This window comes from Saccopteryx leptura, chromosome 1 (assembly GCF_036850995.1).
Source record: "Saccopteryx leptura isolate mSacLep1 chromosome 1, mSacLep1_pri_phased_curated, whole genome shotgun sequence".
NCBI lineage: Eukaryota > Metazoa > Chordata > Mammalia > Chiroptera > Emballonuridae > Saccopteryx > Saccopteryx leptura.
Window position 1 is genome coordinate 182,467,139 of NC_089503.1, and position 13,313 is coordinate 182,480,451.

Consider the following 13,313-nt stretch of genomic DNA (forward strand, 5'->3'; position numbering starts at 1 on the left):
TGCAGCTTGTCTGAGAGGAATCGGACCTTTCTTAAAATGAAAAATGTCAAGCATCCTGAGTTGGCTAACACTGAGTGGCTCCTGAAGTTCTACTATCTCGTGGACGTAACTGAACATCTGAACCAGCTCAATGTGAAAATACAAGGCGCTGGAAATACTGTTTTATCCCTTCAATAAGCAGTGTTTATATTTGAAAACAAGCTGGAACTCTTCATCTTTGACACTGAAACAGGTCATTTACTACACTTTGAAAAATTGGAAGAGTTTAAAGATGCATGCACAGCAAGTGACCCTGCTCAACATCTTGATCTCCAGCAGCTACCGGGCTTTACATCTAATCTCCTACAGTCATTCAAAGCACGCTTTGGAGAATTTCATGAGCGCACTCATCTTTTTAAGTTCATCGCCCATCCACCCGAGAGTGCAGTGGACAGCGCCAACCTGAGTTAGAGTTACATCCACAGTGTCTCCATCAGAGATTTTGAGCTATAAGCTGCTGACCTGAAGGCCTCAGACATGTGGGTGAATAAGTTCAAGTCACTGAATGAAGATTTGGAAAGACTTGCACGACAGTAAGCAGAGTTGGCGAGACAAACACAAGTGGGGAGAAATGAAAAACTTCAACCCACGGACCAGTTGATTGTCTAAACTTGGAATGTGCTTCCCGTCACATACCACACACTGCATCGTATGAGTATTTCTGTACTGACAATGTTTGGCTCTATGTATGCATGTGAGCAGTCTTTCTCACATCTAAAGAACATTAAGACCAACCTACGATCACATTTAACGGATGGAAGTCTCAACGCCTGCATGAAGCTTAACCTCACCACATATCAACCAAACTACAAAGCCATCAGCAAAACCATGCAGCACCAGAAGTCATTTTAATGGTAAGAAGTACTTTATTCATCATTGGTTAGCAACAGCGTAACAATGTTATTAAAAAGAATTCAGAGACTTATTGTACTTTAAAAGTGTTGGTCTTACATAAAATGCACACATTTACTTGTATTTAGTGTTAAACATATTGTATGGCTCTCACGGAATTACATTTTAAAATATGTGGCGTTCATGGCTTTCTCAGCCAAAAAGGTTCCCGACCCCTGGTCTAGAACATATATGAACAGAACAGTAAAAGGTGATGCTGAGAGAAGCAGACACCCCTTGTATGTCCTGTAACTTCTCTCCAGTACCTCCAGCTGTCTGTGCCTCCTCTGTCACATGCACTCATTGTTACTTGTATTTCAACCTTTGCTGATATTTCTGCATGGTCTAGTTGAAACCTCCCTAGGGTCTTCTCTCTGGTAAACAAACAGAAGCTGTACATTGCTTATCATGGATGTGGATGGGTGGAGTAGGCAGAGTTTATCTATGTGTGGGTCTTTGAAAAAAGAGAATAAGAAGACCGTTGTATGCACTGTGTCTGGAAGTTAACTGATTATTGAATTGTGGGTGCAGAGTGAATCTTATTTCAACATTAAAGTGGCAGAAGAAATCAACTAGACCTGAAGCTGATTCATTGTTGCACACTGAGTTTCTGGTTGTCCTGAATTTGAAGTCACATACTGCCCAAGTGTTATCACTGTCTGTGAGTTGGAGGGCAGTCGCCTTGAGCAGGAAGTCGTCAGAGAGAAGGGTGTGATCACTCCCTCAGAGGGCTAACAGTCCAGTGGGAAATAGACAGCTGGAAGCTAAAGTGCAGATTACAAAGGAAAGTGTTTGCAGAAGAGAAACATTGCAGTTTATTTCAGTATCTCTGCTGGGGTTGATTTCAGAGGTTGACATTCTTATGTAGCTTTTTTTTCACCATGTATCAAGCTAACTTAATTGAAAATATATATGCTGTACCTACCATATCATATTAGATGATGTAAATGAGAATATCTGTCATATGTGCAGGGCCACAGCAGGGGCAGCTGCACCTCTCAGAAGGCATCAGGGATATGGAGACGCCACACATTAGTGACTTCCTCTGATGGATGAAGAGAAGCCCACACAGGTGTCTTCCTTTATCCAAGGGGATGTACAGACCAACCAAACCGACAAAGACACAAACTGGGTCTCAACTGGCAGAGTATCAGGACACAACCTTTCATCACAGGAAACCCAGCAACTGTGGTCTTGGAAGCATTTGCACCTGGAGTGTCATCTCAGGACACTATGTTTTTGAGTCTGTGTTTTCAGTAGACTTTGTTGTGCTCAGTCTTTTGGGCACCCAAATTATATGAATATGAAAAATTCATATGTAAGTAAGTGTTATTAACACTTTGCTAAATTCTTCACACATTGTCATGGATTTTAATATGATTATAATATTTTAAAATTTAAGCTTTGATTTATGATTTATCTGGAGGTTCAATTGACCAAACTTGGGTAAATTATTCACCCTTCATTAAAATTCAGTAGGATTGAGGTTTTCTCTGCGGCCTGGCTGTCGTCTCTATAAGAGAATGGTTGTGCCTGGTACAGATGCTGATACTCTGTGTGACAGCACTGAAGGTGTCTAGAAATCAAATGAGATGTAAATGTTACATTTACTTTCTATTAACAAAGCCGTGTAGACATCAGGAGAAGAAATGGCTTTCAGTAAACTGTCTACACATTGGTGGTTTTTAATCTCCTGGCGGGAACACAATAGTGGCATAAAAACGCATTACTACAGACAGAGATCTAGAGTCTTGTGATGATCATCTCTGTTGCTTGGAGGAACCATTGCAGTAAGTGGAGGTTTAATTAACATGCTAATAAAAAGAGCTATCATCATTTGAGAGCAAAAATTATGTCCTAAGATATTTTAAAACTAGAAATTTATTTACTTTATTTCCTACTAGAGCCAAAGTCATATAATTTATTGGAACACATAAAGAAGAGGTGGGCTAGGTAAAAATAAGTGTGTGACACTCTTAGGAAAGATCATTTTTAAAAGTGCTATAAAGCAAACATTATGAAATTATGGATTTAGAGGCTTTTTACCCAGTCACACTGATTCAGCTAAACTTCTGTTTCTTCCACGAAATTCCTGCTGAAGCTGAGCCTGTCCCACAGCCTCCACCTGAGCACTGTTGTTGCAGGGACTTTAGTCACAGCTCATGACCAAACTTGGGAATCACTTCCCAGCTGCCTTTGTTATGGTTAAATAAACTTCCACTTCAGCTTCTGTTTCCACATATGTCTGACCATGAGAATGCCCTTCCTTAATGGCTGGAGTAAATCACAACTTCGATTAGCCATCTTTGGTGATGGTAGCTGCTTTACTGACCAGTCTCATTCCTCTTTCACATCTTTCCTCAAATGTCGCCATTGAACTTTCTCCTGCTGCTTTTTTTTGGGCGAACATTATCTGGCATGCTTTGAGGACGCCTCCTGTTGTTCTCTGGGTCCTCCACCACTCCTACTGCCCTCGTGAACCAGCCTTGACCTCATGCAGCATTCCAGGAGCAGTTGATTGTTGCAAAGACCAAAAGGATTCAGGAACTGATGCTCAGAGCCATGGCTCTCAACTCTTCTGATAATCTGAGCACTGTATTCTCTCTCTTCACAGAAAAATACACATGTGTTAGATATACAAATTGCATATGATTTCCACAGGTTCCTAGGCTCCTTGTAGCTAGTTTGTAACCTGCATGCCTTCTGACTGCCATGTTGACCAAGGAAGATGTTTAATGACCTGGACTCACCCCAAGAATTGAGATAAAGCAGAGAATTTGGGGATCTGAAGCTAAAGGTTCTTCAGACAGAGTAATTTCTTTTCTTTTTCTTTTTTTTTTTTTTTTTTTTGGTGAGAGGAAGGGAGATAGTGAGGCATACTCCCACATGCACCCCTACCGGAATCCACCTGGCAACCCTATCTGGGGCCAATGTTTGAGTATCAAGCTATTTTTAGTGCCTGAGGCTGGTGTGCTCCACTAGAGCTATCCTCAGTGCCCAGGCCACACTGAACCAATTGAACCACTGGCTATGGGAGAGGAAGAGGGAGAGAAGGGGGAATAGGGGAGAAGCAGATGGCTGCTTCTCCTGTGAGCTGTGACCAGAAATCTAACCCGGGATGTCCATATACCAGGCCAATGCTCTATTCACTGAGCCATCATTTCTTTTTAAGCAGATGTATTTTAGAAACCATATTTTGAAACTATTTTTTAATTGTAATCACGGATGTGAGGGTTTTTTGCAGAACCCAATTTACAAAAAGATTCATTTAGTTGGCTTTTTCCTGAACTGACTTGTTCAGACACGTTAGTCCTTTCAGGGTGGAGTGCTAGTGAGATTTTTTTAAACAGTGTGTTGAGCCTTATGCCCTGCAGGGTTCTCTCTGGCTGGTATTTGTTAGACTGGCATGAATTGAGAGTGACCTAGATCTAGTGGGAAGTAAAACACACTTTAACCACTGACCCTATTGTGTGTGTTTTTAGTTCATCTTGTGGAATTGATGGAATCTTAGAATCTACAGAAATGACTAAAAGGAAAAAAATGTTATAATATCTGCCATTTAACCAGATAATTGAGCAAAATTTTAAAAGAATTGCTGATTACTGTGAGTTGGTTTATTTTTCTTCCTCTTGTTTGATGGCTGCATCTTCTCTGAGTCTATTTCATCCTCCCACTGTCTCCTGATCAGCTGGGTCCTGGTCCCACACTGTTCTGTTGAAACATGCTCTCAGTAGTCTGTTCTGGATATAAGTGTAGGCTGGCATTTGGACTCTAACAAGGATCCTTGTGGGGCAACATGGGAGGGGTACGTCTGCCTGGAGGAGTTGGTGTCCCATGATGAGTTTTCTGTTGTGGGGCCTTAGCGTGGCAGCAGAACGGCTGCTTCTGCCTGACAATGAGCTTGAAGCCAGACATGATGTTTTGGAAAGAACTGGTGAGATTTCAAAGTGGCAGCTTCTTAACCATATGGCATTTACTTCAGTAACAGTTACACTGAGCCTTTGAGCTATCAGACCTGAAGTCTGGCTCTTCTAAGTGGAGGGGAACAGTGGGCATATGTTATTTAAACTGTGTTTTCTACTCCCTCTCCTCATAGGTTATGGCCACACAGTGCCCTTGTCAGATGGCGGTAAGGCCTTCTGCATCGTCTACTCCGTTATTGGCATTCCGTTCACCCTCCTGTTCCTGACGGCAGTGGTCCAGCGTGTCACCATCCACATTACCCGCAGGCCTGTCCTCTACTTCCACATCCGTTGGGGCTTCTCCAAGCAAGTGGTGGCTATTGTCCATGCCGTGCTCCTCGGGTTTGTCACCGTGTCCTGCTTCTTTTTTATCCCAGCGGCCGTGTTCTCCATCCTGGAGGACGACTGGAACTTCCTGGAATCCTTTTATTTTTGTTTTATTTCCCTGAGCACCATCGGCCTGGGTGATTATGTTCCTGGAGAAGGCTACAATCAGAAGTTCAGAGAGCTCTATAAGATCGGAATCACATGTGAGTACTCTGTGCCCTCCATCTCTGTTGGGCAATCCGAGCTCTCCATCTTGTCTATGAATGGATAGTCATTTGTAGAATCCTCTGTTGCTTTTTTTTTTCCTGAAGTGAGAAGCAGGGAGGCAGAGAAACACTCCTGCGTGTGCCTGACTGGGATCCACCTGGCATACCCACCAGGGGGCAATGCTCTGCCCATCTGGGGCATTGCTCCGTTGCAACCAGAGCTATTCTAGCACCTGAGGCGGAGGCCATGGACCATCCTCAGTGCCCAGGCCAACTTTGCTCCAATGGAGCCTTGGCTGTGGAAGGGGAAGAGAAAGATAGAGAGGAAGGAGATGGGGAAGGGTGGAGAAGCAGATGGGCACTTTTCCTGTGTGCCCTGGCCGGGAATCAAACCTGCCGGGGTCTAGCCCCGGGGGGGATCCAGGGGTCCCACAGGAGGAGACGGCGTCAGCGAAAATGGAGTGAGAGAGCCGAATTCTTTTCTTTCTCTTTATTCTCTGGTTAGCATTTACTGCCAGGCATCTCTACCAAATGCTAGTATAGCTCCCTTTTTATACACGCACACCAAGTTACAATCACATGGTGTTAATTATTATTTTTGTTTCACTATGTTTGCATGTTTCCAGATAACAGTTAATTTACATCTATGAGTCACAAGTCAGGTAGCAAATCATTCAAAATACAAAATAACTTGAATAGCGATAACAACATCAGTAAAAGCTTTTAGAATATTAGTACTAATAGTTAACTAACTTTACTGCTGTTGTGAGTTAAGGAGCAGAGAGAGATTTAGCAGATGACTAACAATGGACCACCGCTTGCTCAGGTAAATGGCCTTGAGTTTATGCAGTGTCCTACTTTTTCTCACAAGATTCTAAAAGGCTTGCCTCTAAAGAAATTAACATAACATTAAGAATAGCTTTCATCCAAAGATATGCAGAGTGCACTTGCAAGATAGCCCAGCAGCAACACAAGACATTCCATGGATTTCCCTACATTTTTAAATCTCATGAGAACATCTCATTGAGAAAGCCTAGCAATTGCCTTTAGTCAAAAGACAATTCTCTTAGTAAAACATTCTTTTCTTGCCGACTGCGCTCTCATCCTAGGCCACACAATGGGCCATTCTACTATACCTTACCTAAGATACTATTGTCTAATCAAATATTACTTATTTATTATATTTAAACACTAGTTAAGTTCTGACTCTATTCTTCTCAGAATATACCACTATTTGCAGATCAAATAAGCAAGAAGAAAGGAATGTTTCTCTACTTTATAACATGAAAAGGCTAGGGAGGAAAAATGTTAAGTGAAGGCCGAAGGGTGCTCTGTGCACAGCCACTGCCTCCTACCCATTCACAAGTCACAATCTATTCTTTCTAACATGATTAAGAAGGAATTCTCCTACAAACTTAACCCTTTACGAGGGATATCATAGCCAGCCTCTTATGTCTATGAGCCCAGTTCAAGGGGCTTACAGGCTTTTCTGTGGAACTCACACCCTCTGTCTCGTTTCCAAAGAAATCACTACGAATCTACAGGGAAAGCACGGTACTATTATCCCTGTGCCATAATTAATAGCACACACCCAGAAAAGGGGGGATATAAGGCCAGATTAATTCAAAAAGTCAAAGGGGGAAGTATCGTTGTGCCTTTCCTTTGCGGTGACTTTGTCACCCCACAGCCATTGGTCTTCACTGCAGTGACTTTGTCACCCCGCAGCCATTGGTCTTCTCTGCTGTGACTTTGTCAATCAGCAGTTTTTGATCTTCTTCTGCTGTGACCTTGTCAGCCAGCAGTTGTGGGTCTTCTCCTGCTGTGACCTTGTCAGCCAGCAGTTGTGGGTCTTCTCCTGCTGTGACCTTGTCAGCCAGCAGTTGTTGATCGGCTCCCGACACAAACCCAGGACATCTACACACCGGGCTGATATTCTTCCATAACTGGGAAGGGCTCTATGTTGCCTTTTCATTGATTAAATTTTCATTTTTTTCACCTTCCCATTACTATTTCATTTTGTTGTGATTCCCTTCAGAACTCTTTATGCAAAAATCTTATTACTGAGAGTTATTTACCCAGGCACCTTAAAAGGACTGATCAATTTCTTGCTCATAATAGACATTATAAATTATAGTGTAAAAATGTGCCACACAAAATTTACTTGAAAACCAACTCTTAATTTTAAAAACAGTGCTCTACCTTATTAAATATTTTAAACTCAAGATAAAAAGTACTAGGCCTGACCAGTGGTAAGAGTGGATAGAGTGCCAGCCTGGGAGGCTGAGGCCCCAAGTTCAAAATCCTGAGGTCACTGGCTTGAGCGCAGGTTCACCAGCTTGAGCATAGGGTCACTAGTTTGAGCATGGGATCATCAACATGATACTATGGTCACAGGATTGAAGCCCAAGGTTGCTGGCTTCAGCAAGGCGTCATTGGCTTGGCTGGAGCCTCCAGGTCAATACATGTATGAGAAGCAATTAATGAACAACTAAAATGATGCAGCTACAAGTTGATGCTTCTCATCTCTCTCCCTATCCCTCTCTTTCTCTCTATCACAAAAGAAAAAAAACGAGTACTAGGATTGCAGTCTATTACAATCAAGCACATTCTTTAATTTACTAGAAAAAAATATTATTTTTAAGTGAGAGGAAGGGAGATAGACCCCCACATGTGCCCCAACTGGGATCCACCCAGCAAGCCCCATCTCAGGCAGATGCTTGAATCAACCAAGCTATCTTCAGCACCAGGGGCTGACGCTTGAACCAGTCAAGCCACTGGCTGCAGAGCGGAAGAGAGTGAGAAGGGGGAGAGGGAGGAGGAGATAGGCAGATGGTTGCTTCTCCTGTGTTCCCTGACCAAGAATCAAACCTGGGACATCCATATGCCGGGCCAACACTCTATCCACTCAGCCACTGGCCAGGGCCCAGAAAAATCTTAAAACAGCTGCTCATCTTATTGTCCATCTGGTTCTTTTTTGAAAGTTAGAATATATTAAATATTTTCAGAATTTTATATGTCGAAGATAGCCATTAAATTTCAGATGGCCAATAAGCTATAATTTTTAAACAATTAAAAAAATTCAATATGGTATCATGGAAAACCTAGAAACCCAGTTTCAAGAGACTGTTTTTGCATGTCCCTTTCCTCTCTTCTCAGGATGTATAGAATTGTATCATAATGTTCATACAGTTTTTATTTCTGCCTCAATGAGACTTTTGCAAGGCTCCAGCTCAGGTTACATCTTCCAGGAAATCACAGAGGCAATCAATGAACAACTAAAATGTTCCAGTATCAGATGCTCTGTCTGGGCCATGGCTTGTCATCTGAACCTGACAAAACCACGTGTATTTTAGCTTTTCCATTAAACCACAAGCTCACCTAAGGACAAACATTTCACTCATAAACCCTAAGTGCTTTGAAAAGTGTCCGGCTATCATACAAGTTCAATAAACATTTACAAAGTAGTTAAAATGTTGAATTCATAATTCTACCAGTGAGCATAATTATTTTAATGTCCACACAATATTTTACCAGATGGCTATATCATAATCTAACCATGCCTCTATTGTCAAATATTTAAATTGCTTCCAATTTGGAGGCATTATGAATAACTATGATAAATAGTTCTGTGTGTTTACAACTCTTCAACTTCTATATTTTTCGAAGAAGTGGTATTTCCAAGAAGTGAATGTGCCTTTTGTGACTCACTGAACATAATGAAACAGTGCTTTCCAAATGACCTCACAAGTTCACACAACACCAGAATTGGTGCATGTGACAATATTTGTGCTGCATGGTGTGGGCACGGTGACATCATAGGTGCTTTGATGTATATTTCATAGCACAGAAAAATAGCATGTCAACTTTCTTTTCATATGTTAAGTAAATTGTTACCTCCTTATCTTAATTTTTTCGTGACTTAGGAAAGCTGTGTATGTTAGCTCTATTTCTCTCTTGTGTTGTCTTATACCAGGGGTCCCCAAACTACGGCCCGTGGGCCACATGCGGCCCCCTGAGGTCATTTATACGGCCCCCGCTGCACTTCTGGAAGGGGCACCTCTTTCATTGGTGGTCAGTGAAAGGAGCATAGTTCCCATTGAAATACTGGTCAGTTTGTTGATTTAAATTTACTTGTTCTTTATTTTAAATATTGTATTTGTTCCCGTTTTGTTTTTTTACTTTAAAATAAGATATGTGCAGTGTGCATAGGGATTTGTTCATAGTTTTTTTTATAGTACGGCCCTCCAACAGTCTGAGGGACAGTGAACTGGCCCCCTGTGTAAAAAGTTTGGGGACCCCTGTCTTATACTCTTTGCCCAACAGTTTAACCTCCTTAATTTCTCGTAAAATACTAAATTTTTGCAGAATATTGTAAGACTGTTGCAATTGAATCAGGGTTTTTAGGCAATCTGTACAGTGTGTGTGCTGGGTGAAGCGAACCAGTGTTCTTAAGGTATCTTATCTGGGATGGGATAAAATCCACAGCTTTGCCTGAAACCTCATGAGTATTTTTGTCAGCAGTCAAGAGTTTGAATAAATAACGGATAAAGGAAAAGGAAGGGACTTGCTAATTAGTTTGATTAACAATTTCTTTGCTATTTCTTAAATGTACTAATGATCACCTGGTAGCCAACTCTTAAAGGTTCCAGGGCTGTGTGACTTCACAGTCTTTGCATAACAGCCTCCTTATTGCTGGTGTGCTGCCCGTGCTCGCTTTCTTAGTTCATTTATTTTCAGAAAGTCTTCCTTCAGCACTTTACCACTGAGACATAAAATTGGGAATTTTCTTCTTCTTTAGAGTTTTCGTTTCCATTTTTTGTTCAAGAATGAAATGTTTTTTCTGAAAACTGATTTTAAACATGTTGAAACTGACTTAAAATGACTTGTTTTCCATCACACATTCCAAAGAATAGCACTTTACCTGAAATAATAGGCTGTCTTTTATTTTGGAGTAAGAAGTTAATAGAGTTATTCAAAATAAATAAATAAATAAATAAATAAGACTGTCATATAATGAAAAGCTTAGTTTGTTGCAGGATTGTAGTGGAAGGGTAACTGGCCACACCCAGAACTACTTTTAAATGTCTATGTTAATTCTTTTTTTTTTTTTTTAAGTAAGTGGAGATAGAGTGACAGATTCCCACATTTGCCCTGATGGGGATCCACCCGGCAAACACCATGTAGGGCTGATGCTCTGCCCATTTATGACCCATGCTCGCAACCGAGCTATTTTTAGCACCTGACGTGGAGGCTCCATTGGGCCATCCTCAGTGCCCAGGGCTGATGTGCTTGAATCAATCGAGCCATGGATGCAGAAGGAGAAGGGAGAGAGAGAGAGAAGGGGGATGAGGGTAGAAGCAGATGGTCGCCTCTCCTGTGTGCCCTGACTGTGAATCAAATATGGGACTTCCATACACCAGGTCAATGCTCTACCACTGAGCAAACTGACCAGGGCCTATGTCAGTTCTTAAAGGAATTCTCATCCAGCTTTGCTGCTGGATGTCCTCTCCTGTGGCAGCACAATGAAGCATCCGTGCTTCAGGCATCCAGCTTTGTTGTCAGAACTCATGATAAATCAAAGCTCTTCTACAATGTCACTGACTCTTTGAGAGCCACTGATGATAAATGGGTGGTGGAGAGCCTCCCCTTGAAGGTCATCTTGGATGGGTACAATATATCGTCTCTCTCTAACTGCCACATCGTCCCTATGTTTTTTCCCTCAAAAATTATACCTTGTGATTCTGAGTAATCCAATTTTGTCGAAGTCATTTTTCATTTTTCTCTGGGTCATCCCTCTTTGAGCTGTGGAATTCAAAGTGTTCCTAAAATTAGAGAAGTGGCAATGAACTTATTCATCAGCAGATATTTTGTGTTGTGACTTGGTTTATCTGTGACAACCTCCCACTGAGATACTTGTTTTCCTCACAGGTTACCTGCTGCTTGGCCTCATTGCCATGCTGGTCATTCTGGAAACCTTCTGTGAACTCCACGAGCTAAAAAAGTTCAGAAAAATGTTCTACGTGAAAAAGGACAAAGATGAGGACCAGGTGCACATCATCGAGCATGACCAGTTGTCCTTCTCCTCCATCACAGACCAGGCAGCCAGTGTGAAGGAGGACCAGAAGCAGCATGAGCCCTTCATGGACCCTCAGCCATCTGCCCACACCGACGGTGCCGCTGACCACTGAGTAGGACCATCCTTGAGCCCTGAGTCTGGCAGTCAGGGAATGCTTCGCTTTGTTCATTTCTATGAGAATGTAAAAGCCAAAATGATATTTTACCAAATATCTACTGTTTGTAATTTTAAAAACAAAACATGGCACAAAGGAAGCTTTTACTCTGGAGGACAATCTAATGTCTAAGGAAACAGGATAGGTACCTGTAATTCATAGGCAACAATTATCTAGATTTCACGATTAGGGGAATAGTTGAAGCAGTGTGCTGCTGTGGGTAGGAGGAGATTTTATACTTTTAATTGGGGGCTTTGGGATTTGCATTGAATCATTTAGCTGATGGCTAAATAGCAACATCTATATTTAAAAGCAAATAAAAGGCATAGAGCTTTTTTTCATAAGTAAATTTGCATGCGCCCATCCAAAATGATTATTTTTGTAGAACCTAAGTTAAACCTATTATTTATAATGAATAGGTAACCATTAACTGTGTACATATAGAATATAAATATGTTTATATCCTGTACATATGGTTCAGATCACCAGATCTCAGCAAACTTCTTAACCCAAAATTGTAGATAATATTTTCTTTTGATTTCTCTTTATACTAAAGAATGGAGAATTGCTGCAATAAAATAAGAGGACTGGTATCCTGAAGAGTAAACCTGTAGTATTCTGCTGCAATAAACATTTCTGCCCTCTTAAAATAACTGTGATATCAGCTATGTGAGATGTTTGTGTGTGTTTCTCTGGAGGTAGTTGAAAGTCATGTAGATTGTGATTTGTAAAATAGGTTAAGATATTTGTTATGAAAGTGTGTTGTGATTTGCAGTCACCTAGTACTAAAGCACAGAAAATGACCATAGATGCCCCAAATGAAGATATTCTTTCAAATCTGAGCATTTTTAAATTTATAAACTGAAATCAATAAACATCATAGTTGGTTACAATCTTATGCTTTAATATCTCAAGAAAAGTTTTCTTCCATGTGGATTACATGTATGAACTCCTTCACAGAAATCATAAAGGCAACATTTAAATGATGGACACAGGACAGATGATTAAGGACAGAAAGTTAGAAAGACCCTGTGTGATAACTAAAGCCCAGTGACCCCCTGACTGAGCCTCGTCTCCCATCGGAGCTGCCCAGAGGTGGTGCTTGAACCCAAGCCCTGTAGATGAGCCAAGCAGGCAGCCGGTCTGTACCTTGAGGAGCTCACTCAGAAACCTGCACTGCATCTGGTACGTGCCACCCTGACTTACAGCAGAGCCCTTCTTTATTGTAGGAAATACCATCTTGTCTCAGCAACAGAGCCATGAGAAGGACTTAGCTGGACTCCAAAGCCCCCATGCCACTCCATAGCTCCTGGATGGTGAGCTGTCAACAGATCCTTTCCATGTTTAATGCCAGACATATTCTTTGGTTTCTCCCAATCTGGGTTCTGCTGCCAGTAAGCACCATTCTCTCCTCATCCCACAGTGAAAGACAACTCTCAGCAGGGCAAGTAATTAGTAAAGGAGTGGAAGAGATACCTTCAAGAATAAGGATGTGCATGGCAGACATGACTGGGTCTGGAAAGTCGTTGATCACCAGGCATGGAATGGTGCAGAGCCCGGAAGGAAACAGCTGCAGTGGGTTACTGCAGAGGATGCCGTGGTATTTTACTCATTGCAGGAGAAATGACTGGTGCGCCAGCACTGCTTATCTCTACCAG

At 41.7% G+C, this 13,313-nt stretch overlaps 1 protein-coding gene across 1 annotated transcript in view; it reads left to right on the forward strand.

The window, feature by feature from the left end:
* Positions 1-12,553, forward strand: part of KCNK1 (potassium two pore domain channel subfamily K member 1) — a 55,899-nt gene extending 43,346 nt beyond the window's left edge. Inside the window, exons 2-3 of the mRNA XM_066382240.1 lie at positions 5,027-5,422; positions 11,354-12,553. Coding sequence (XP_066238337.1) covers positions 5,027-5,422; positions 11,354-11,613 — 656 coding nt within the window. The 3' untranslated portion in view covers positions 11,614-12,553. The remainder of the gene's footprint in view (positions 1-5,026; positions 5,423-11,353) is intronic.
* Positions 12,554-13,313: the final 760 nt, after the last annotated feature.